This window comes from Hippocampus guttulatus, chromosome 9 (genome assembly GCF_054856545.1).
Source record: "Hippocampus guttulatus isolate MCC_2025c chromosome 9, RoL_Hgut_1.0, whole genome shotgun sequence".
In the NCBI taxonomy this organism is placed as follows: Eukaryota; Metazoa; Chordata; class Actinopteri; order Syngnathiformes; family Syngnathidae; genus Hippocampus; species Hippocampus guttulatus.
Genome location: NC_141269.1, coordinates 9,864,940 through 9,891,411, shown reverse-complemented (window position 1 = coordinate 9,891,411; position 26,472 = coordinate 9,864,940). Strand labels below are relative to the sequence as shown.

The window sequence follows — 26,472 nt, the reverse complement described above, 5'->3', positions numbered from 1 at the left end:
GGCCACAGAACGTGTAAGGCCGCCACTATCTGATTCAAGATTACCAGTATACAACTGCACTCTGAGAAAATTCGCACTTATGGTCACTGTCTGGCAAACAATTGTCTGTCTACTTGCAGAAGAAGGCTTTGTAGAAAATGCCAATCATTTGTCAAATAAAGTGAAATTCTTACACTGGGTTGACAATCACAACAAGCGGCACAGGAGCTGGTGGAACAAATTTCTAAACGGAATATTTCATGTTGTATGTCATCATAACGTGTTTTCAGTATTTGCACCGTTGGTAATGTGTAAAGTCCCCTTCCCCATGCAGTTTTTAATATTTGTTATGATTGTTCAGCAAATATTAAAGACTTAACACACGTGCAAAAAAAACAAAAAACTACTGGAGGCCAGTTGAATTTTTAAAACATTAAACTCAAAATCTAATCTTATCGTATCTGCTGTAGCAATGTTGGGCCCCAAGCAGGCCAGTCGACTACGGGCAACATTAACAATCAATCAATTAAAAGAAAAAAAAAGTAAAAAAAGAAAAATGGTCTTATTTTTACTGGGATGGGAGAACCTCTGTGAATATTCGATATCTTGTTTCTGCGCCAGTGTAATACGACCTTAAGGAGCTGCTCCAAAATCAAGGTCTGCGTGAGTGCATCTCAGCATCCCGTGTAGCTGACATTCCATCAGTTTTCTCTTAACAATTAACTACCGACAAATTTCCCGACCAAATTCTTCTTGCTCAATTACCGGTAATCTTTTATTATGCCCCTGCATAAACATTTGGCAACTTTGGCATAGTCAGAAGCATCACAGTTCCAAAAGAGAGAAGTTGGATCATTTTTTGCTAAGTAAAATGTCAGTTTATTGATCTACTTGTGTAATTATTTACTCCAACCAGCAGACAAATATTGTCCGCATTTCCGTAATTCTGTTTGAATTGTCAAGTGTTCTTAAACGATGATCCATTCTTTATGGGACAGAGGATCTGACTCATGCTTATCGTTTCTAAGTGCCTTTCTGCTATCATGGAGAAAGTTTTGGTTGTTGTCCTGTGAATCATGTTCCAAAAGGGAACGTCACAATCGTACATGCCTGAGTTGTCCAAATGAAATTTACCTCCTTCAAAACCTTTGATTGAACTTATGTCATCAAGAAATAACAAAAACCAGAATTGCCATGCCCGCCTCGCTCCGAAGAATTAGAGAACAACAACAACCAGCTATAACCAGCACTGGGGAAATTGTGCAAATTAAGTTAATCCCCTACTCATGAGACATTCACATCAACTTCCTCAGTTGTCATTTTTCTTTTTCACATACCAAAAGGAGGGAACTAAAACTTCTGTTTTTTTCCAAACCGCATCTTAATTTTTATGGTGTGTGTGTGTGTGTGTGTGTGTGTGTGTGTGTGTGTGTGTGTGTGTGTGTGTGTGTGTGTGTGTCTTTGAGCCCATATTAAGCGTAAATGCACCACCGTCGCAAAGGTTGCGCCATACTTCCTGTTGCGGTGTGAGTGATGACTTGGATTTTAAAATCTCATATGATCTGACGTGTCTCAGCTTGCCGTGTTTGCGTCAGATCTCACTTTCCATGCCTTTTTTTCAAGCCATTGTAGCCAACAGGTTATTGCAATTACCGCAGTCATTGAGGTTCACAGAAAACTTTTACTTAATTTGGGGTCGAACATGCAGTCATCGTCATAAGATGTCATCAGTTTTGTCCTGTCACATTTTACTGACCTTTTCATTGCATGGGTAACCATGTGTATAAACATTTATTGAAGTGAAAATCAGCCTCATAATATTATTTGACGTGTTCATTTTCATTGTGATTCAACTTGATTGCAAATATTCCAAACAATGTCAAAATATTTGCAATAAATCTAAATTATGTTAAATAATAGGATGGTGCATGAATATACTGTATATATATGTATATATATACTGTATACATACACATATTTTCATTTTAACCCAAATTTGAGGTCCCATTTAGTAATCAGCGAAGGTTGAGTCCTGATCGACTCCAGGTTTTAATTTTTATATCGGAAATATTTGAAATTATAGGTGGTTGACAGAATATCCCTAATCAATTAGGTGGCGAATAAACAATAAATTCTAATCCCTTCACTTTAAACAACTTTAAAACATACTTGTTATGGTAGAATCTCTCTGAATGGTCTGAACTTCTATTTCCATGTGCCACTGTTGTATTGAGCATGCAGGAAAATGTGTTTGTAGCCACCGTAAAACCTGTACAGTATTTGATGTGTACATGAAGCAAAAACAACAACTTTGCCTTCCCTCGAAAAACTTTTAAAAAAATTATTTTTTTGATTCCTTCCATGTCATCATCTTTGGGGCTCCATAAAATATAGCGTGTATTTTTCTTTGCTTATGGTTTCGTTCTACTTCAGCCAAGTTGTTCTTGTAGAATAAGCGTAGCAATATTTCTGCCAAAACAAAAAACAACAACAAAAAAGAAAAACACACTTAATTCTATGCTCATTGAAACGAGTTTGTGACTTTTAACGTTGTATTTTCCCTGAAAACTCCACTCAAATTCTGAATTGTACCATTGAAGACTTGCTTCACTTCAGAGGTTGGACTGTCTATTTGGTGATAGCACAATAAAGGGATCTATCTCCCTTATAATTCATCCATGCATCCGTTTTCTGTAGTGGCTGATGTCATTAGAGTTGGGGGGGAGCTGGAGCCTATCCCAACTTGCATTGGACAAGAGGCTTTCATCCTGAACTGTGGACCTGCCAAAAGTAGAAAAATACCCCAATTTTTGAAAACTATTCATTATTTATACTGAATATTATTTTATCCATCAATGTCTCGTATAAAATGATAACATATATGACCAGTTATCTGGATGAGTATCATGCCAATGAAGACATTTTTCTATTTGTGTTTTTGTGGAGCCACGACAATACTGAATTTGATACTTGCATGACATTCCAAAGACAGTCGCACAATGGGAACAAAAGCCTGGGAAAGTTAGAGGAGGCTCAAATAACACTGGTTAAAAATGCTCTGTTGGGAAAAGAGATGAGTCGTTATCGTAGTGTGGGTACAAAAGGATTGTTGTTGTTTTTGTTGACAATTAAGCAGGCAAAGGGAGATTTGACACTCTACTTGTCTTTGAAGCATATTCACATGAGTTTATCTTTAAATAAGAATATTTTGTTATTTGGTTTGATGAGGACCACTTGCCTTCTCATATCAACCACACCTTTCCTGTTATGTCACCTGTGAATCAGGTAGCAGTTGATCAATTTCTCTCTGACCTGGGTCTGAGCAACAGCAAAATGAAAAAGCTGTGAAAGATGCCAATCATTCTAATCACATGCTGCTGGATTACAAATTTTTAATCATTGTGTTTTCCGAACAATACATTTTTACTCAGTGACAAATACTACTCCATGAGTGTGCCTCACACATTTAACCTGCCAATCGAATCACCTTCTTTTCCTGCGCACTTTGTGAATTCCCGCTCGACTGCCAACAATCCCAGTTTGCGCAACATCTGCATGAGAGGTGACTCATGCGAGGCTCAATATAAGGAGGAACTCTCCTCTTCAGCACTACATTCAAACAGCAGAGCTCAAAGCAACTCAGCACAGGACAGAAAAGGAAGGACAACAAGTGGACAAACCGCACTATCACTTCTTCGGCGAGTTTTTTGAACGGCAACTTCTTCATTTTAAAGTTTGAGCTCTTGTTCAATTTGAGAACAACAGTATGATGAGCAAAGTGATCCTCGGTGCTCTGCTGGTCCTGCTGGCCTCTGTGGCTATCAGTGAAGGTGAGCTTACGTTGTTGTTGCATCGTGCAGCTTTGGAATTGCTACTCTTGCATATTATTATTATTATTATTATTATCACTGCATGCAGACCGATCGCAGATGAGCATCCGAGCTCTTTCACTAAAACACAATCCCCCCCCTGTTTCCTCACAGGAATGACTCTCAGAAGTTTGGGAGTTGAGCTGCACTGCCGCTGCATCCAGACGGAGAGCAGACCCATCGGCCGCCACATCGAGAAGGTTGAGCTGATTCCCGCCAACTCGCACTGTGAGGAGACCGAGATCATGTAAGCACTTTTTCCCAGTTCTGACGCTAATCTAACCTTTCAGAGATGGAACAACCTTATTTGGAACAATCCAATTATGCATGTTCTGAAGGCACCTCTGTCTCTTGCTTTACAGTGCTACACTTAAAAAGACTGGCCAGGAGGTGTGCCTTGACCCTGCGGCTCACTGGGTGAAGAGAGTCATTGAGAGGATCCTCAATAAGTAAGTTCAAATCTATTCAACTACTTTTACCATGAATATTCATGCCATCAAATCTGCATCATCCGATGAGATCCAAGATAAGAGATGTTTCACAAATGCGATTTTTTTCAAAGAGGCAGTGGTCACAAAGTGCATTGTAAAGATGTAATACTGAAAATAGTTCAAACTAAAAGACACACTCAACTCATTAGAATGCATGTGTGTAGCCAATAAATTGTCCAGTCAGTCTAAACTGAATTAAAAAGTTAAAAAGCGTATCCTTCTCTTTTTCCAGCAGCAAAAGACGTTGAGCAGCCGTCCAAATGGGGAGGAATGCTCCGCGAGCTGCATTCACGAAAATGTGGAACAAGTACGAAAGTGTTCACCTGTTCAAGGACTGGCCTCGTTTAAAAACAGAGAACAGCTGACTTGAACAACTGTTGAAGCCATCAACAGATGAATTATGTTTGAATCAAACATGTTATTTATTTTCAAGTACGCATGTGTTTGGACACGCACAGTGTGTGGTGCAGCCTCTTTGCTGAGGCTGCAAAAAAATTTCACTACTAATATTGCTTTAATTTATGCTGCACATATTTAATATATTTATGAAGTGTTTATCTATCTGAATGCAATATTTGTATCTTTTGTCCTGCACCCTTTTGATGAATAAAAGAAAAAAAAATCAAGTTAGTTGTTACTTGTTATTTTTCACATTTGAATGTGTTGCACTTTAGTGCCAACACGTGTTTGTAAAGATGATATGGTGTAAAATTAGAATTCACCATTCACCTAACCCTAACCCAAACATCCATTGTTGATCACATTAGGGACACCCGCACAATATAATAAGAGCGAATATATGAGCTTTGTCAAAAATTCTGCCTTCACGAAAACCAGTCAATTTCGCCAATACGGTACAACTCCATGAACACGTCAACACCAGCCAACAACATCAATTACACACATTGTTAAAAGAATCTCTGACGCACAGATTCAGTTCCTCTATTGAACGGATATGAATGGATAGATGTAAGGTAATGATTAAGTTAGGCTGGCTGGCATTTTGAAAGCTATTTTGCCTCATGATGAAAAAAAAAAATGAAAGTGTTTTGAAAGTGTGATGCATGTACTCAATTTTATGTCATCAAATGGCTGCACCGAATACAATCATCTGGATCCAGATACATTTTTGGAGGGGATGTAGTTTACTTGACAGCACGGTGGAGGTCGACTGGTTAGCATGTCTGGCTCACAGCAGAGAGGTCGAGGGTTCGATTCCAGGCCTTTTTTTCAGTATTTGCGGCAGGACTCACTCTATGACCCCTGCGATGAGCAGGGGTTTATTATTTTAAAATGGAAGTTAGCAACTCACAAAACAGCAGCTCATTTCTCATCTGATTGAATATTAATCAAGAATCTCAATTATGCAATGATGTCATGATGTTTTGAAAAAATAGTTACGACAGCTGATTTCACCCCTATTGTCGATCTTACGCGTGATCACCAGGGGGCGTAAAGTTGAAGTACATTATCTGGGAATGGCGGATATCATTCTATGATCAATTGTGATGCATTAACCTTCTGCTTTAGCCCACAATCCGTTTATTAGTGGCATTTCATCTTTGCAAGAGCATCTCTCAGCTTTTATAAAGAATTTTATCGAATCATCTTTCCCTTTATGTTGTGGTGTTATGAATGAAGAATTGTTGATGTCGTCTTTGTTTGTTTGTTTGTTTTGTAATGACCAAAATAACATGCGTGGTGCATCTAATTCATAGGTGTCAAGGCTGCAAAGATTACAGTATTTGCGTGTGGCCAGAGTGCTGCGACCGAGGGGGCGGGACTGAGAGCACAGCTGGGGATAGGTACGCTAGTGCAGCGCTGTGGTGAGCGCAAAGCGACCAGCCTCGCAGTACACACGCGGTCACCGAAATGCGCCAAAACATGCTACGTCCGTGACTAGACGACGAATAACACCACCGCGGCTACTCATATCACCGGAAGTGCACTCTTCCTAAGTGGAGCGCTTTTATTTTTTATTTTCTGCTGCAACCAACCATCCTCCTCACTCCTCACTCCTCCTCCTCCTATTCGTCCTCCTCCTCATCATCAGACCTCCTGCAGATGAACGCCGTGAGTGCATGAAAGACTCACTGGCAGCTCGGACGACAAAACCGGACCATTGCGTGTGGTGGGTTTGACAGAGAGGGAGAGAGAAAATACACCCCTGAGCGTCCCTTCCACCATGGCGTTAACGATCTGCACGAGATTTACCGACGAATATCAGCTGTTTGAGGAGCTGGGGAAGTAAGCAATTACTATTATTATCATCATCATAATCATCATCACCACCGCCATCATGTTACGTCATTGCTGTATTAAAATGTCAGCATGTTACGTAATAGGCCGCCTTGGTTTAAGGACAGATTCCTAGCCCCCCTCCTTCCCCAAAGCGCGTGCGTGAATGGCTGTGCATGTGCGGATGGAACATGAGGGGCATGACTGTGTGGGTGTGCGCGCGCGCGTTTGTGCGTGCGCTGTGTGCGGGGGATGGGGGGGGGGGGGGGTGCGGAGTATTGTCGCGTTTAATGCAGGGATGTTCAGTCGCATCCCATTCGTCTTAATCCCACATTTTATTCCAAGTCCTGTTGACATCGTTGGGTAAGCGTGTGACGTCTCATCATGACGTCCTCATCATGTACAGTGGCCAGTGTTTACGGTGCCAATAAGGCTCCCATATTCCAACTCAAGTCCCCATGTGTAAATAATTGTTAGTTTGTGCAACAGCAATCCCCTCAATGTGTATGTGTGGTCAATCACTGGCTGACTTGACCAGCACCCCAAGCCCAGTGTGCGCAAAGCGAGATGGAACAATCCCCCTCCACAGTGCCCACCCCCCCAAATAAAAAAGTCGGAAAGCTTATAGTCCTTAAGAACATGCAGTCCAATCAGCTGCAATACCTCCCATGTATCCGAGAATAACAATGCAGGTATACCACTTATAAGATCTTTGAACTCACCTGATCTCCTTCCTGTATACATTTGCCACTCCCATTCTGTAGACATTCCTGAATTGGTCATCAGAAAAAAAAAGAAAATGTGAATTGCAGTTTACCACATAACCAGAATTTATTATACTTTTTCAGAGAGTATAATACGGAGAATCCTCAAGAATTACATTCCTATCGTGGCGGAGTAACTCAAATTTGGGGCGTGCGTAGTCTCAAGATTCCCAACCACTATGCCACAGTACATGAATGTGTCGTGAGAGATCATCAGGTCTGTCGTGGGAAATGATCCAATTTCACTTAAAACTCATTCAGTGCCAGCTTTTTTACCCTTCCACGTGAATTAAAAAAATAAACAAACACGTACCTAGCATTGAATGTCCTGATTCTCTTTGGCATTGAATGAGTTTTAACTCATTCAAAATAATTCCTCTTCGTTCATCAATCTATATGCAAGCAATTTATAGTGACAAGCAAAACAATTGAAGGCTAATTGAACTGTGTAGTTACATTTTGTGACATTTCAGTTTATCTAACATGAACCTATAACATAGTAATGAAGCCAGAATTTTAAATATATGTACAGAAAACCCTTCTAAGTCATGAACATAAACCAAAATATTATTGCCGTGGAGCACAGACATACTCTCACGCCGCTGCGTGCGCAAACTAGTTTATTGCATGGTTCGTAACCTGGAAACTTCAGATAGTGTTCCAGTTGTAAAACACGAACACCTCACCCCGTGTATCGTTGTAGAGAGAGAAAAATTAATACGGCCACAGTTCTTCATTCCAGTTGTAGTTAGCAGCGGTGAGAAATTGCCAGAGGTTTTCGTTGAGCAGTAGGTTTAAAAGGATTGACTTAATAATTGATAAGATGATCGTTGGGAATTCAGGTTGATAATGCGTAACTGGTTCATTATTAATCGCGTGTTGAAGCAATGGAATTCAAATGGAAGGCACTACTTGGCTGTAAGCAGGAGTGGTGCTGGCGATTCAGCCTCAGTGGTATGGGGTCAAAAGTAGAACAAATGTCATCAACTGAGAAACAAATCCATGCTTTGGCACCCCCTCCGGGTAGAATTATTCTGCTAAGTATGACAGCGGCATTGAAAAAGGAGTTCAGAACATGATGTTGAGATTCTCCCATCCTATTAAGATATCTTAACCCCTCATGGCATGCTTTTGTCTCGATAGCGTTCCCTTATTTGACTTCCGAATCCAAAACATTTGCTGTCAAGCTGAGCTCAGGCACACACAGATGCACTTGACACCGCACTTCTCAGTGAATCCACGGGTAGATAAGTGCACGCGTTATGTAACACGTGAACGCTTTTAACATTTCTTCACCAAATCCTTCATGAAATGGAGGTAAGCTTTAGTGGCAGGCTGCTCACTTTGCTGTATGCGATAGAACATGCGACCCATCTCTGTGTTTTTCCTATGAGCCTGTCTTAGTGTCCCTCACCAAATAATTTAGTTGTAGAAATTTGCTTGGACCAGGTTTCACCTGAGGTGTACGATATTAGAAGTCAGAGGTTAGAAAAAGTACAACGTTGCAGAGGAGGGAAAGACTGGAAGGGGAAAGTGCACAGACCGAGACAGAGGATGAATAACAAAATGCTTTGTGTGTGTGTGTGTGTGTGTGTGTACAGAGCTGAGAGGAGCTGAGGCAGGCAGTCCTGTCCAAGGCTGCATTTATAGATGCAGCTCCTTCAAATAGAGCCGACCTACTTTTTGGTGGTCTTCGCACATGTGCCCCCTTTCGGCACGACAGCACAATACTCATCGTAATCCTTTACTAACCACCTTTTTCTGTTCCAATTGGTCCAACTTGACCCCGGTTGGGACGCTGCATACCTGACGTGAAATGAGCTGCGCAGTGCCTGCTAAGCACACCTTTGCGATGCTGAAATGCGACTGTAAATTATTTATTTTTAGCTCAGCCAACTCAGAGGTGACTCCCTTGTGGCAGCTGAGCGCTGCTTCATAAAATCTGACAGGCTCGCTAAATCAGGCTCAACCTAAAACTCTAGCTAACTACCCATCTCTCCCGGTGCCATTAAAGTTCAAATTACATTGCCCTTTTCCCCCCCTTGCTGGATTACAAGAGCTACTGTCCATTCGTGCTGTAATTTTAGCACCGTCATGAAACATACAATGTCAGAATTGTATCACAAGACAATCGACAGAGTAATCGTCACAACTACAACTAGCAAACAACTCCAATAGAAATGGTAGTAAAAAATAGAAAAGCTAGTAATCTCTTTCCAAAGCTAATGACAAATGTATTCATTGAATCGCAGAGCATAATGAAACGGCATGCATTTCTACACCAGTGTATACACCAATGAATACATTCTTCAAATTTTACCTCAAGATAGTACCTAATGCTTTGGCTGTGTGTGAAATCCGTTTACTTGTCAGAGACAAGATCCGCGTTACTAAATATAATAAAAAGCATGGATTATGTCATTGTGTTGTGGTGACTACCCTGCCCCCGAAGAACAAAAAAACGACAACAAAAAAAAAGTTGAAATTGTCATTCTTTGTCTTCTTTTCTTATGACCCATTTTTGATACTGTTTTGTCCAGGGGAGCCTTTTCCGTGGTCCGCAGATGCGTGAAGATCTCCTCTGGTCAAGAGTATGCTGCCAAAATCATCAACACCAAGAAGCTCTCTGCCAGAGGTAGGTTGCTGACACAAACAAACATGCGCAGTGGCACTCGAGCAGGAGGACGTGTCCCATGTGCAGCCGAGTTACGCGTGCATGAAGTGTGAATATTGCAGCTCCTGTATGATGGCGCTCGGGGCTCTTAGAGAGAGAAAGTGTGTGTTTGTGGGAAGGAGGAGTCACAGTCACTGGGATTTTTCGCTTGATCATGTTTTTTTTTTTTTTTTTATATGGCTTGCATATAGAAAAGTGCAATATATTATTTGTGCTTATGTGTGTCTGTGCATGTATTCCGAATCGATTCATCAGAGCTCTGGCTGGTCTTGGCATCCCAGGGGCAAATCTCTTGCAAAGCCGACCCAGTTCTTTCAGATCTGTCACTGTAATTGTAGCCACTGTCCTGGTTGCCTGTAGGCTTTTAGGCATATGTACGCGCACATGTACGTGCATGAACAGGTACATTGTTACACTTTATTAAAGACGACCTCATACACTTCATATACATAGAGGTGGTACACTAGGAGAGATACACACCTCTAGTGTATATCTCTCCGAGTAATTGATTCAATTTAATGCACTCTTTTAAGGCAAAACCGATTTTCATATTCAAATCTTTTTTTCTTTTTAAATTACCCCCCTAATTCACACCTATGTCATCAGAAATAAATTCACACACACAACCCAGGGACCAGAATGCAGCATAAACAATGGTATGCGTTTATGCCAGTGTGAACCAATGGCTGCTGTCTCTAGCTATTATGCTGTGGCCTTTTCTCTAAAATTGAATTTGAGTATAAACTGAATTTCTAAGAAAAAAAACGAAAACATTGTGATTGCCTACTGCAGGGGTGTCAAACTCATTTTTGTCGCGGGCCACATTGTAATTACGGTTTTCCTCAGAGGGCCGTTCTGACTGTGAAACCATTTAAATGTTTAATCACCTCCTCATATTATTACAGATGCGGTGCACAACAAATTGATGAAAAACTTGTTTTGAAAGCAGACTATTTTCTTGGCTACACACATTTTCAGCAGGGGAATTTCAAACTTCCATCCATCCATTTTCTAATCCGCTTATCCTCACGAGGGTCGCAGGCGTGCTGGAGCCTATCCCAGTTGCCTTCGGGCAGTAGGCGGGGGACACTTCGAACTCGTTGTCAGCCAATCGCAGTGCACACATAGACGAGCAACCATTGGCGCTCACAGTCACACCGAGGGACAATTTTGAGTGTTCCAGTAACCTGCCATGCATGTTTTATCAGTAGGACTAGAGCAGTGGTTCTTAACCTGGGTTTGATCGAACCCCAGGGGTTCGGTGAATCGGTCTCAGGGGTTCGACAGAGCCTTTGCCATGGAGGGTAAGGCACACCCAACTCCACGTGTCAATTAGTTATGACACGCCCGCCTGGTCATCACTGGCTGGTTCATTTTGTGCACAATTAGAAAAATGTGTACTGTACTTATGTCTTGAATTTTTTTTTACTTTTTTCCGTTTTTAACTACTCGGTGTGACTACTCGCACTGCTATTGTTCTGAAAAAAGAGGTATCAAAGATCCCTAATAGATACATTCGTCCACGGATCGCACCTTTTCAACTTTAGTGACGATCCACATTTCGCTATTGTTTACGATCATCAGATCAATCTGATTGTTTCCGTATGTGCTGTAATGCGAAAAGCAGCATGTCTGATCCAGATTGTGCACATCCCACAATTTTCATGCTTTGACTCCTCGACCATTGAAATTGTGCTCTTGTTCCTTTGATATGGCTCCTGCCTTCTGCCTGCGATTTGCATATATTTCGTCCAAGACTAACATGTCACCATCTATTCCTGTCTTCATCCCCTTGTCACACCATGTTTCAAGCGTCCTCGCTGACTCTGCCTTTTTCTTTCCACAACAATTTGCTCTTTCGCTCGCTCATGTGATCCCAGAGTGCGCCATTGGTAATAGACACCTTTGCAGCAAGGATCAGTGATCCTCCACAGGCATGCTGGGAAAGATTTAAAAATAACTGCAAAGGGATACCTCACCCCATATGCATTCAGCTCACCCGCACACACACTCACGATAGCTCTGTATTTTTCCCTCCATTTGTGTGGACATAGCTGACATGCTGGCGTGTCAGATGCGGTCTTACCCTCTTTCCGCGATAAGCCCTAGGGTTGCATTGCCGATTCCCTCCTCTCTGGCAGGATCAGGGCTTCCCACCCCCACCTACTCTGACCCATTACCTTACTGTGTTTGTGTGCTTGCCCAAGCATTTCTGTGTACGTGTGTAAATATAAAGAATTGAAAGGGGGTGAGTGTGGGATTGGTTGCGGGAAATAACGCAGCAATAACGCAGTGTACAGTGTATTGTGTTTCTGGTTTTGCGTGCACATGTGTCCTTCAATCTGCAATCCAGATTATGTAGCATTCCAATAACAGCCAGCAGAAGATGCGTCAACGCTTGAGAGGAAGCAGGAAAAGGAGGGAAAGCAAAGGATAGGAAGTACAAAGAGAGAAAAGTGAGCATAATGGCATTCAACGTGTTTGTGTGTGTGTGTGTGTGTGCGCGTGTGTGTGTGTGTGTGTGTGTGCGCGCGCGTGTGCGCGTGTGTGTGGGCACACACGCCATCTTCCTCATAGCATTTCCGCGCTCTCCTTTTATGCATGCATCAGTGTCACTGCGACACTGTCTGCCAGCTTTTGTCACTTTGCGTTTGCACGTGACGGGCAGCACGGGGCTCGCCCCGTGTGCGTTTGCAGTGCCTCATCTGTGTTTATGTGTTTGTTTATATGCATATGAGCCTTCTTGTTTGAGTGTCTGTGCGCTTACTTCACTTCCTGGCTATCTCGACCCTCTCAGCTTATCTCAGCTGTTCGCCCTGGCGATAAAGACGTCTAACATTTGCCCTACTCATGTGTAAATGTTGCAAAGCATTATGGGAGAGACACTGAAGTGTCATGGTAACAGAAATGACCAGTCTACCACAGCCTCAATAGTGTAAACGTCACGTAAAGAACGGTCTTCTTCTTCTCTGCTCTTTTATCGTCTATCTGCCACTGCGACTGCGCCTTAGAAAAAAAAAAAGAACGAAGAGGAGAGACAGAAGGGATGGGTGGGGGAGAGAAAGTCGGGAGAGATCAGGGGCTCAAATGACTCACTGGGTACTTGAAGCTAAAAATATATGTTGATTTTTCTGCTCTCTCTCTCGTTTACACACACGCTTGCACGCGCACACGCACCTCCCACACCCATACACACACACACACACACCGTGATTTCATCTTTTGAAATAAGTCAGGTTGATTTGATTTATTTCATTCAATGCTTACTTGTCTGGTCAGCTGGATTTCAAGTGTGCAACTGTGGCACTGAATTATGAACTGAAGGAAGAGCACCCGCTTTGGGCATTTTTGCAGATGGCTCATTTAAGCAATTTGTAGAACTTTGGTGGGTAGCCGTGTAAAAAAAAAAAAAGGAGCAACCGTAGTCCATGTTGGGTTTTGAAGGGTTAAAATCTCCTGAGGTATCGGCAACATTCAAGCAAATGATGTACTGTAATTTACAATGGCATACTAAAACCACAAGTGAACATTGCGCTTAACAAAGGAGTGGACATCCAGTAGAGTACACTAAAATGATCTAAATACAAGAGCTCGAATGACACAGATGGACACAAACCACTGATCAGGTGAAACGAATTTACAAATATAATGCAATTAAAATGACAGTGGAACTTTTAAAGTGATGATATAATGATACTAAAACAAACACACGGTGTACAAAGTAGTTTAATAGTGGCAAAAAAATGATAATCTGGTGGTCTACAGGCCTAAAAAAGTTATCCATCCTTGACCGCCACAGACCACACTTACTTTGGTTGTGTAGCGTATCGTTGGCCCAGCCAGGACACATCTCAATTTGGTAAGTCTTATCATCAGTGCTACTGTTACCGTGCATAGTTGTCTACAGTGCCTGTACATTCTTAAGCATGTGATTTACTGCTTAACCATTGCTATTTACTGCTGTGGCTCAGCCTTACAGTAAATCACACCTCACATCTGTAGGAAGAGCCTTGAAACTGTCGCATATCAAAACTCTTCTTGTCTTTGAAACATCGGGATTTAAACACAAATTGATCGACAGAACGTTTTAGTTTTATTTACTCATTAGCAAACCATATGTATCAAGACTAATTGTCAGTCCTCATCCACCTCAGTGTCTTTGCTCGGTTTATTTTTAACCTTTGCCCTCAACAATCAACACGATCCATTCTCCATCTTTTTGTTTTTCCCCATCCCATGTGATTCTACAGTTTTTACAATCTTCAGTCCGGTCACCCTTGCTGAGTGTTTAGGAGTCACAGCATTCACAACAGTCCAGAGTGATCAAGTATTAATAGACTGAGGACATTGATATGACGATACAGCTACTCACTGTATCGTCACTTCGCTCAAAGTGGATCTCGTAGAAGGCAATGACAGATGGATGGTCAATTAGATGGTCAGAATCAGCTTGCGAAGACAATTTACACGAGCCAAAACATGGGCGCACCTGCACGATCCGATGTGAGCCAGATACTAATAAGTCAGTTTTGATTGGCGGTCTCAGAGAGGAATAAAGTGTTCATATTGTGGTTGTGGTTGATATACAGCACTTGCATTACATCTCATTTGACTTGCAAGGTGAACATTCTGGTGTGACCGGCGAGTGTCTGAGCATTGGGTTGGTTATCCCTGTGACAATGGGACTTGTGTGTGAATAATAGGGTTCTTAATTTGTAGCATTTGTCATCTCTCAGTCTCGCTGGTATGTTTGCACCGTGTTTACCATTCATCTAGTGTGTGGCTGTGTGTGTGTGTGTGTATGATGCATATACTCAGTACATTACGAGGCTCCCAACGCGACTCTGGGGACAGTTTTATCTCTGGCACCAGCCACATTTGGTTTCTCCTCCGAAGAGAAAGCAAGGGAGTAATCAGTCTCATAATTCTTCCTCTATTGGGAACTAGAGGAGAGTGACAGCTTTTCATTGTCCCTCAGGGTTTCATTAGAACCGCCGGCTTCTGCAAGGCTAGGATGCAAGCATATGGAGGAGGACTATTTAGCCACTGGCAGGCAGAGGATGTCGCAGTTACCACACAACATCGTTTTCAGTTAAACACTTAATTAGATTAGATGAAAGCAGTTCCTGCTACTAGGAGGGGGGTTGGGCGGGGGGTTCATATCATGTTTTAAACTGAATATGAAATTGTTCATCAACTAAGTCATCGAAGAGGTTGAAATGAAAGTGGGAGAATAGCCAAATATATTGAAGAAAGACAAAGCATGACAAATTGCAATGATTTGTCATTTAACGCTTTCATGCACCCCGTAACCTGATCACATGATAAGCTGTCCACTGTAGTAACCGCTGTCCCTGAAAGGGTTAAGATGAATAGGTCATCACTCCTTTTGGTTGGCAACTAGTCCAGGTTGTACCCTGCCTCTTGGCATGTCATCTGGAATAGACTGCAGCAGACCCTAATGAGGATCACTGGCATAGCGACATTTATTTTTAGCGATCAACAAAATATTTTCGCCTTTTTTGTCACTGATATTATTGATTTTGTCACTGATACAATGAACGTTCATACACATATTTCATGGATGAAAATGGTGGTTAAAATTGTTTAGAATCATGTATGGCGTATTATTTTTGTTTATTCTAGACAAATTGTATTCGTTCATTTTAGTTTGCCTCCAAGTGTAGCTGCCGAAGTAATTTGTGTTAACTGTAGTTCACTTGCATTGTATAACATATCTTGGTTTGTACGAATTCAACTTCACACACAATGATATCAACAAGTGGCTACTAATGCTACATGCTACAAGCTAGTAAATTATCCAGCATTGGCTTAGCATTAGTGTTGGAACATTACAGCCGTTGGCTTAATCTTTCGTGATAAACCACCACCACCAAACATTTTGTGTCTTCTCTTTCTCTTGGGCCCTGTACTAGGCCATTACCATTAATGCTTCACTTTTTACACTGTGGTTGTTTTGTCACAACCGTCAATTCGCCGCCTATTGACCTTGCGTTATTTTGCCGTGAATCCTGCGAGAACTCACCACCCAGCGTTATTTTGCCATGAATCATGCTTCAACTTGTAGAGCGGTAATTGATGCCAAGAAATCATATATTAATTTTCGTCTCTTCTTTGTTTGTGAATTAAAATATCCATAGACTTTATCAGTGTCTTGTTAATGATGACATCTGATCTGAACCCTGAAAGCTTGCCTTTATAACTATGTAATCTTGAGGATTGTTGGATTAATATTAATGTGACAGGAATATATGAGTAATTCAAAGCCCCCCACTCAGATTTTGAATGCATTTTTTGAGGTTGTTTGTTATTCTGTGCTTCACTTTGTGTTTCTGTCTCCCTCTGGTTTTTCTCTTGCTGACACGTCATGTCAGATAATATCTTCTCTCACACTGAATATGGTCACAAAGGATTCACAGGAAGTCAAAGTACTGTAAAACCTTGCAATAGCAAAGTACACACGTGTACACACACACACACACACACACACACACTGCGGCAGTGCAGTTGCAGATGCAAGAATCAAGTTGTATTTGAGAATTTGATGAGGTAGTTTCGGTTAATGACCCAGGTTAACCCGAACAAAACCTACAAAAAAATGAGACTCATCATCATTGAAGGCAGTCTCAGTGCAGATAGATATTGACATGAGATTCTGCAATCAGTGGCAATGCAGTGCCTCCACAGTCTGGTACCAGACTCTATTTTCCAAGATAACAACACTCGCCTCCATCAGAGTACGACCTCCAAAGTTTGGGAGTGGAGAGAGTGGAAAGGCCTGCCAGCAGTCCTGACCTTAACCCCAATGAACACTTGCGGTATCAGCTTGGGCATGTGCTGTTTGTGCAAGAGTGACCAAAACAACAACGTTGGCTGACCTGCGACAAATGCTGCTTGAAGAATGGAATGCTTCCCACAGTGGGGTGTGACCAGCATGAGGAGGAGGTGACATGCTGTTGTGGCTGTATATGGTTCTTTCACACGCTACAGAGGCTGCTATTTGGCAAATGAACGAGTTGTTTGATTGCCAATATACCTGCACATTATACCTGAAAGATGCCAAGTGTTATATTTCATTACTTTTATTGGCAAATTAATGCAAGAATAATTTCTGCAGTATAATCTCATTTTGGAAATTCTCAAGTTCTGCAGAGTTTCTTGTATGGTCCAGACAGTTATAACCAGTCTTTTGCTCTGCAGTGTGTATTTTCAGCATTTGCATAAGAGGTTCTTCAAGGATGGATGTGTTTTATGGAACAGAATGCTTTTGATTTGGGGTTCTCTGTCTTCGCTTGTGTAGAGTTTGATAGTTTTGAGCAAACTCTCAGCGTCCGGCCATTTGCATGCAAGGCTGGTTCCACTGCAGAGGGAGGAGAGGAGATGCCTGCCAGCTCTGATTGGTTGTGGAGTTGCTAGACAACAGATGTCCAGCAGGCTGCGGGGTGGACTACCTATGTGGACGATTGAAAGCAAAGAGAAAAAGTGAAGGGAGATAATGAACAAATGGATGAAGGAAGTTTCAGTATGTGATAAACATCCAAGAATTGACTCTTTTGTACATTTGCAGTACATGCCCGGAAGGGCTTACAAAGTTGTAATGATTAACACTGAAGTAAAAAAACCAAAACAAAAACCCACATAAGAACTCATGCTGGTACACTAATTTAGATTAAGTCACTCTCATTGCCCTGGTGGCCTCACATAACCCTCTGTCGTGGTCTATAATGTTTGTATATCATCCAGGAAACCTCTCATGTTGTGTTCGTATGAGCATCAGTGCTGTTATTATGATTCCAAGTATAGTAGCAAATAGACTTGGACATATAATTGTTTCATCGATCATTAAGAATTTGGTTAATACGGTGGAATTTACGATTGATTTATCACATCTACTCGACTGGTGACAATTACAGCATGTGCCCAAAGTCAGGGTAGGCTCTAGCTCACCCACAATATTAATGAGAAGACAAGTGCAAGAGAAAATGAATGGATACAATACGAAAGTGTCATTAAGTTACAGTGAAAGGCTGAGATGAAAAAGTGACCTTGCTTAAAGGGTTCCACTAATCATCCACTGATGTGATGACTGAGTGCCCCTTGTCGCCTGCAGCGACACCCCTGCAGCCTGGCCTGGCCGCATTTATCTTTCGGGTTGGTACTACATCCCAAACAACATCGCGTTCACGATGTTCTCAAGAGCAATACGGCATCAAGCAGGTCGCATGAACTGTAAGTAATCATGCTGTCCCCTCCAATTTTCTTTCATGGAAGCCAGCATACGCCAGAATGTCGCAATATGCAATAAAATAAAAGGCAGCGATAAAAGACATTTGTAGGGCACATATGTTGAGTGAAACATGGACAGCTTCTTTAATTAGAGGAATGGCTCGTTCATACTGAAATGATCGGAAGGATAATGAATGGAAAATTAACAAAACAGCTGGCACAAATCCACCTCCTCGTCCAGGGCTCAGGGAGGAATACATCTGTGTTTTGATGGTGTTGTCCCAACTGCACTATTCTCAGCATTTCTCCTGTCGTTTTTGCTTTCTGTATATTTCATCCTGACGCTTTACTGTAAATACGCTGCATTCTCAATTTTGCATGCTGCTCTGGGAAGATGCAGTACATAAACAAACACTAATGATGCCAAGAAGTCAGCTGGTATTCCGAGTTGAACTCATTATAAAAAAAAGAAGAAGAAGAAGAAGAAGAAGAGCAGAGGAAGGAGAAAAGGGTGGGAGTAAAAAATAGGTGTCCTATTTTATTTTCAAAAAAAAAAGAGAAAGAAACTAGAACCCTCTGCTCTTTTTCCCTCTCCCTCCCTCGTTCTCTTGCTCGCTGTGTCCCGAGGCAAAACTGTGAAGTGGGTCGCCTCAACAGCGTACTTCATCACTCATTTTAACCACATCGCCTTCCAATCGTTTGTTCCAAATGGGAATCAGCAGATTTGGTGTTCCAGCAAACTACACTGACTCGCGTCTTCAATAAGCACTCTACAACTGCCTATGCAATGCAGGAGCTGCATTTAAAATGATACCTTCATTAAAATAATGCATGGGCGTAGACAAAATGTTGTTCATTCTCTATATTTTTATCATTCATTGGAATACACAAAGGCATGAACGCACATTAAATTAAATCATGTTCCCACTCCAATAAAATGAGTCAACAGCGGCATCTCTTATTTCGAACCAATACCAATCAGGGGCGTCTTCAGTCATTTGGGTGCCTGCTTTAATACTCACCTCTTTGTGATGAAAAGAACAAATCGTGTCATTCTCCGCGAATGCTATTGGCAAGGGCGCCTGGCACTCCTGGTTATTGTTGTTACCGAGAAAAATGAAACCTTTTGGTAGCTTTGATTACAAATAAATAACGAAATAAATATCTTCCTTTCACTTTCTCCTCTAGGATGTATCCACTTCATTTTCCTCACATTGTGCATTTTCCTGAAACAAATCTGCAAGTGAGAAGATGGAATAGTCCAGTGCATGAGAAGGGAGAGCCACATGAACGGATCATGGTGCATGAAGCATTTTGATGTGTTTTTAAGCTTTGGAATAAATCCTAAAACAAGATAGTGATTGCTTTTAATTGAAAACGTTTTGATTAATCTGAGACATTTTAAGGGGTCTTAGGAATCTCGAGACCCCAGGTTTTGCCTAACGGTGAGCCTGCCCTTGATAGCAACACCTAATAATAAAGACACTGATGCAATGAACTGGTAAACATTACGAATCAATTAATGAGCTTGTTGGACGGAGGGCAGACAGCAACATGCAGCTCACTTTGAGTTGGGACAATAATGTCCACACTGCGGTACTGTCTGTTAAATGCCCTTTCCCAAGAACATGTCAGGTCACATTATTTTGTCCAACACTTGGGTTCTGATAAGGGAAGAGCTGTACAAGCCTGGCATGCACACACACTCCACAAAGCAGTGACACACGGTGACAACAATTAAGCCGACGCCACGCCAGATGATTCAGAAAGCCAATCACTGTGCTAAAAATAGCTCTGTTTTCTGTGTTTGTGTCGCTTGCGTTTCTCTTTCAGATCATCAAAAGCTGGAGAGAGAGGCGAGGATCTGCCGTTTACTGAAGCATCCCAACATTGGTGAGCCGTAATTGCTGCCTCTTGCAAGACAACATGTGCACAAAGACATTGCGGTGATTCCCAGTCGTGGTTATTCTGGACAGCAAGCGTGTGAGGGGGGACAAAAAAAATCAAATCACGTGTGTTTGTGTGCGTATGTGGGACCTAAGGATGATTTATGTGCGCAATCTCTCAGCTGAGTCATCGTCAGGCACGGAAGCCTCACACTTATGCTTCCTTCTGAAACCGTCATGAACCCATTTCGTTTTCCCCTTTTCACATCCCACTTATCCGATATTTAAACAGTCACAGACCACTACATTAGGTACACCAAAAATATACTTAAATTAAGATATCCTTTATTTGTCCCGCAATGGGGAAATTTACAGTCAGAGTTCAGAAAGGAAACCACAAGGTAGGGAGAGGGAAAAAAAAATTTGTGACTTTATGAGAGGCTATCAAAAGTGACTACACCATAGGCGAACTTGTACATACTTTGTGTATATTATATTACAATTGATGTCCTTTGATAATCAAGCACGTGTAGCTACTAAAATGTATGTGCACATATTATGCTGTAAATAATGATGGCACCTGGAATGCACAAATGACAAGCCAGGATTTAATTGCCGCGACAATTGCAGAAACATATTGATGATCTCTTAACCAGTTTAATTAGATTGTCTGTCACATTCTCAACAGCCAAAATATATAACTGTGACATCCCACGAGCACTACAGTATATTATTATGATTCAATATCCCAGGAATTTATATCAGGTAAGAATTAGCGACAGTTCACATATCTGCATAACCACATACAAACTGTTTACAATTATGTCATTCATTCAATCATTTTTTTTTAAACGTGGAATAATATGACATAACCCCCAATTACCTGGCATTAGTTTTTATTTTGATGTATTGTCAGAAAGGACAGCAGACCCTTGACGTTAAAGCGGCACAATACTGCTGTCTTAAAAAAAAAAAAAAAAGCTTTTCCGTCTTTGAGTTCCACTTCTTTGTTGTCTTCATTTACAGTGCGCCTCCATGACAGCATATCAGAGGAGGGCTTCCACTATTTGGTGTTTGATCTGTAAGTCGTCGTTTGCCACACGTAAACAAGAGTCTTTTACCATAAAATCACGGTGTTCTTTTTAGAGATTTTCATTTTTTTTTTGCACACCTTATGAATCCCATGACAATATGAAATACTCGAAAATCTCAACATCATAAGACGTTTCTCACTAGGCCAAGTTCAACACCTCGTATGAAATGGAGCAACGTGTGTTTGATAGCCGAGGTTTATGAGTCTTTGTGTTGAATAGCGACACACTGAAAATGTTGTCTCGTGTCCAATAGCGTGACGGGAGGGGAGCTCTTCGAGGACATCGTGGCCCGCGAGTACTACAGCGAGGCTGATGCCAGGTAACGCGCGCATTCGTCTCAGGCCTCCGTCGTGCGTGTCCTGCGGGAAACAACTGCGGTGCGGGTCTGCGTGTATATCGCTCTGTTTCGCGTATGGTCGTCTCTTAGGTGTGATGCAGCTGCCTCTCCTCGGAGGCATCTCAGAGAGCTATTTATAAAGGTGATTAACGACATATAGCCTACGGTATTAATCATACACTGCCTACCTCACCGCTCCAGCTATTTCTCTGGAGACGGTGGGAGGACGGAACACGGGAGAGCGGAGCTCTTGTGCCGTAGCTTTGGTTTGTCTACAACATCACACATAAATGTCTGTCTGATGATAGAGGATGTGATGAATTGCTATGGGCTTGTTTCCTCGCCTCTCCCTCCTCTTCGTGTCCTTGCCGTTACATACTGTATTATTATATAACGTGGCTGTATTCTTATTCCTGCTCTTCCTTTGCCCTCAGCCACTGCATCCAACAGATTCTGGAGAGTGTCCATCACTGCCATGTTAATGGGATCGTCCACAGGGATTTGAAGGTTTGTATGTCTCCCTACCCCGTGGTCCTTGGTGACTGTCTCCAACCTTCTGTAACAGACAGCTAGAGATTGAAAGAGACAGTAGGGGCGGAACCACCTCTACTGCCGATGTACACCTGCACAATCGAATGAGATCCTGCAGGAGTGCAGCGTGACAAATGGAGACTTTAAAAGTGATGCTCTGTCTTATATGGGACGATCAGAGAGATATTCATTTTTACATTATGTTTATTGTTTTTAGTTGTTAATGTTCACTGGCCTAGCGCTGCTTTGAATTGATGGGTATTTGCAGGCAAATAAGGCAACTCAAGGCTTCTTGTTGCTTTCAAGCTTAGCTTGTAGCAGACGTGTGCACATTGCAGCATGACGTCTTTGATCCACTGGTGAAAAGGACACTTTGAATCGCTCCTCTTTCATCTATAACTGCTCCAGACAACAAAGTGTATGCAGGAAAGTGTTTAAGAGTGCACGATTGCCTGTGTCTCATGTGTTGTTTTGTATTATTTTGTCATTTTTTTGTTAACTTTTCTTTTGATAGCGGCGCGGACACCCGCAGCGGCTCCTCTTGTTTTATGTTGAGAGGGAAGAAATTTCATCTCTGCTGTATGTTACACATACAGTACATTTGACAATAACGTTTATCCAATCCAATACAATCCAATTGATATATTTATTAGATTATGCGTAAAACCTAATATAATGGCCACTGACTGTATATCGTCAATACAACGGTTGCAAACAACAATCCACATCTTCGTTTCAACAGATTCCATCACAAAAAGACCCCTTCTGTGTTTGATTAATTGAATCATTTTCATGATTTACTCAGAGGAAATGCTCGATTCAGTTAGGAAAAATAGCTCTCGAGTTTTTTTTTTAAACATTTTGTATGTCCCTCGCATTCTTAACTTATTTCATCCACCCATCCATCCATTTTGTATTTCACTGTGCATAGTAACTGGGGAGAAAACATTGATTACCTTGGCTACCAATTATTTAACAAGTTAAATAATTGAATATAGTTAATATTAGGATTTAATCATATTTTTTAAAATCAATTTAGTTTCCATGTGCAAAGTAAAAACGTTTTTTTCTGATGAGTTTAGAAGAATAATCAATTGGCAACAATTTTGCTGTTAGAAACCGTTTCTTGATTCACCACCCTTGCCTCAAGACATACTTGTCAAGATAAATAATAATAATGATAAAGCTGCTCTTAATAGTCGAAGAGAATCACAAGCTTTATTGCATTTCTTTGTCAAGGCTGGTGTCTAAATTGTAGCGCCGGAGTGACAGGAACAGGCGCAATCACAAATCAGGACCCCCATTTGCATAATTATGTAAAAACCATGCTGTGATTTGAATGATTTTCCTTGATCATGAATATTCCGCCACTCGTCTGCATGCTTAAAACCTCCCGCGGGGTGGTTGTATGTGAGGCTGCCAGAAAGCACTTGTGAATATGTTCTAGCGAGTTCTGAACATGCGCGACAGGAAACGGAATAATGCTGAACGGCTGTCATCATCCGCCAGTTTGCACTTGAAGATTTCAGATACTTTTTTTTTTTTTTTTTTTTTAAATTAGGGCATATTATGTAGGCATGTCCATTTGTCCTACTGAGGCCCAAGTCTGTCCCGTCAATTTCACAGGATGATTCTGGAAATGTTAGACAATGTATAATTCATGACACGGTGCCGTCTAAAATGGCCTGAGGTTGAAAAAGACCTTTTCTGCATCTGTATCTGGTGCTGGGTTTCTGCCAAGCGGCAAAGTTCAGTTCAGCTTAGGGTGGTAAACACGGGTCCCGCTTATGCTTCTCACATAGATGTGTGTTTATGGCATGTAAATAGTATGACATCATATCTGTGCAAACCAATAGTTAATTCTAACAACACAGTCCCAAGTTCTTGATAAAGAGTTTTGTTTTGTGTTCATTCCATTCTTGTTGACGCGCTGAAGTGACCATTCCCTTTTGATCCGTCAATGTACTGGAGCATGTCTAACATCACTGAAATTTAAGAATGTGAATGATTTTGGTGTGGTACACAGGTTTTGACAATGGAAATGCCCATAAACTCTATACCAGACTGCACTGATTGAGTTGAACCCGGCATTGCCGTTCATGGGGAAGGAACCAAATTTCTTAAAGGAAACTTGAAACTGACTTTTCTATAAGGAAATAGAACCATGGTATTTATTTCAGCCAATCAGAAAAGAGAGTTGACATGACAAAGACTGTATGCGGATGCTTATGTAGACACATACTGTACATTGATTTTTGTGCTCAGTTCATGTGGGCGCTCGTTTTGTCACCCACTCTTCGTGTTACACCACTTGTGTATTTTCATTGCTCTTTGTTCCCACCCATGGACTCAAAGTGTGGGTCAGTATTCGTAGAGCATATTCCATGCATCCCGACTCAGGATGCAATTGGTCCAATATTTGGTAATTGGTTCAAATAGATGACTTTTATGGATCTGCTCAATTCCCGGTCAATGTAACATTCACAATAGCCCCCTGATTGGGTAGTGCTCAGTCCGGGGTGTAGTTTTCGGCTTTCGCCTTCAGGCTTCAGCTCACCACAACCCTAAACAACATGAATGGCAGCAAGGGAGTCACTCAAGGCACAGATTTAAGAGCACTTTAGTTATTTCACCCCTAATACTTTTGATTAGGATTTGGTTGGACTGATCTGGTTTTAGATCCGTGTCTTGGGGCCTCTTGTTGCAAGGGTGTGTGACCTTTCACCTCTAACCTGTTTGACTCCGCCCCCCCTGCAGCCTGAGAACCTTCTATTGGCCAGTAAGCTGAAGGGGGCGGCTGTCAAGTTAGCTGACTTTGGGCTGGCTATCGAGGTGCAGGGGGACCAGCAGGCATGGTTTGGTGAGTATTCGCAAATCAGTTTTCCAAACTGATTGATTCGTTGGTTTGTCACAGTCTCGGTAGATCATTTTTCATATCTCTTCCATGACTTTATTTCACTTCTCCAGGCTTTGCTGGTACCCCAGGGTACTTGTCTCCTGAAGTTTTGAGGAAAGATCCATATGGGAAGCCAGTGGATATGTGGGCCTGCGGTAAATGAACTGCTGTTTGTATTGAATTGAAGCAAGCCTCACTCATTTTCAATTGGCCGCTATGAACATGATAAGCAAACACAAACTTCCAGATTTCTATTGCTTCCTAATTTTTTTCTAATGTCCCCAGTCAGATTTAGATACATTGCACTATTTGCTCTTTCTGTCTTAACCCTCACTTTTCATACCACCCTAGGAGTGATTTTATACATTCTGCTGGTGGGCTACCCTCCATTCTGGGATGAAGACCAGCACCGCCTATATCAACAAATCAAGGCTGGGGCCTATGATGTGAGTACAATCATATGCATGCAAGCACACACACACTGTTCAATACGGCTGGCGTGGCAGTGATGGAAACCAACTCACTACTGGACTATCCAAACATACGGCATAGTGAAATGGTCATGGTGATTTAATATTTATGGATCAACCCAGTGACTTCACCTGATTTTTGAATTCTTCATTTGACTTTTGCTGCAGCTTCTTTTCGTTCTTGTTTGTTTTTGAAGGGAGGGGCTGGGGTGGAGTTCCCTTCAGGAGGTGAAATACATGCTCTATTGGGTTAAGGTCTGGAACTTGACTTTTTCAGTGGAAAACCTTCCACTTTTCCCTCTGATCAAGTCCCTTGCAGTGTTAGGAGTGTATTTTGAGTCATTGCCTTGTTGAGTGATGAAGCTTCTCTCGACTAGTTTGGGTGTTTTTTTTTTCTGTAAATTGCCAGACAAAATGTTTTTTTTAGACTTCAGAATTCATTCTGGTGCTACCTTCATGATTTACATCATCAATAAAGACTGTCGAACCCGCTCCAGAAGCAACCATGCAAGCCCAGGCTCTGACATGACATCCACCTTGCTTCCCAGATGAGCTTGTGTGCTTGGTTCATAAGCAGATTTTTTCTTTCTCCATAATTTGGCCTTTACGTCACTTTGGTAGAGATTAATCTTGCTCTCATCAGTCCAAACATTTTTCTTCCAAAGCGTTTTGGGCTTTGCAAAGTCTAATCCAAAACAGACAAGCTCATTGGTCATCATTATTACAACTCATGATTCAAACAATTTTTTGATATGTCTTGATTACATTTGACGTAATTATCTTTACTGGTGTAGGCCATGTTTGTGTCCTTGATATTGTCTGACAGTTCCCATCCCCCGAGTGGGACACCGTAACTCCCGAGGCCAAAGATCTGATCAACAAGATGCTCACCATCAACCCCAGTAAACGCATCACTGCCTCAGAGGCCCTCAAACATCCCTGGATCTGCGTATGTGTCACATAACCACAGGCATAGCTGTCACTTATTTATTTTTT

At 41.7% G+C, this 26,472-nt stretch overlaps 2 protein-coding genes across 16 annotated transcripts in view; both read left to right on the top strand.

Annotated features, from left to right (window-relative positions):
* The first annotated feature begins 3,573 nt into the window (after nucleotides 1-3,573).
* cxcl8a (chemokine (C-X-C motif) ligand 8a) lies at nucleotides 3,574-4,946 on the top strand. Of its 3 annotated transcripts, none has more exons than XM_086119803.1 (4): nucleotides 3,575-3,809; nucleotides 3,963-4,095; nucleotides 4,211-4,297; nucleotides 4,575-4,946. In XM_086119803.1, the coding sequence occupies exons 1-4, from the start codon at nucleotides 3,746-3,748 to the stop codon at nucleotides 4,585-4,587; spliced, it is 297 nt and encodes a 98-aa protein (XP_085975929.1). In that variant the 5' UTR covers nucleotides 3,575-3,745; the 3' UTR covers nucleotides 4,588-4,946. The 3 variants fall into 3 exon arrangements, with proteins under 3 accessions (XP_085975930.1, XP_085975929.1, XP_085975928.1); XM_086119802.1 differs by having other exon boundaries at nucleotides 3,578-3,809; nucleotides 4,572-4,946; XM_086119804.1 differs by lacking the exon at nucleotides 4,575-4,946 and having other exon boundaries at nucleotides 3,574-3,809; nucleotides 4,211-4,301.
* Nucleotides 4,947-6,163: 1,217 nt separating this feature from the next.
* Nucleotides 6,164-26,472, top strand: part of camk2d2 (calcium/calmodulin-dependent protein kinase (CaM kinase) II delta 2) — a 32,658-nt gene continuing 12,349 nt past the window's right edge. For 4 of the 13 annotated variants that reach the window (XM_086119325.1, XM_086119323.1, XM_086119324.1 and 1 more), the window contains exons 1-10: nucleotides 6,167-6,586; nucleotides 9,882-9,976; nucleotides 20,096-20,155; nucleotides 21,175-21,229; nucleotides 21,496-21,561; nucleotides 22,014-22,086; nucleotides 24,868-24,970; nucleotides 25,078-25,161; nucleotides 25,358-25,452; nucleotides 26,303-26,425. In XM_086119325.1, the coding sequence (XP_085975451.1) occupies nucleotides 6,525-6,586; nucleotides 9,882-9,976; nucleotides 20,096-20,155; nucleotides 21,175-21,229; nucleotides 21,496-21,561; nucleotides 22,014-22,086; nucleotides 24,868-24,970; nucleotides 25,078-25,161; nucleotides 25,358-25,452; nucleotides 26,303-26,425 (816 nt within the window). In that variant the 5' untranslated portion in view covers nucleotides 6,167-6,524. Of the gene's footprint in view, nucleotides 6,587-9,881; nucleotides 9,977-20,095; nucleotides 20,156-21,174; nucleotides 21,230-21,495; nucleotides 21,562-22,013; nucleotides 22,087-24,867; nucleotides 24,971-25,077; nucleotides 25,162-25,357; nucleotides 25,453-26,302; nucleotides 26,426-26,472 lie in introns of all 13 variants that reach the window. The other 9 variants (XM_086119331.1, XM_086119330.1, XM_086119328.1 and 6 more) reach the window with 4 other exon arrangements.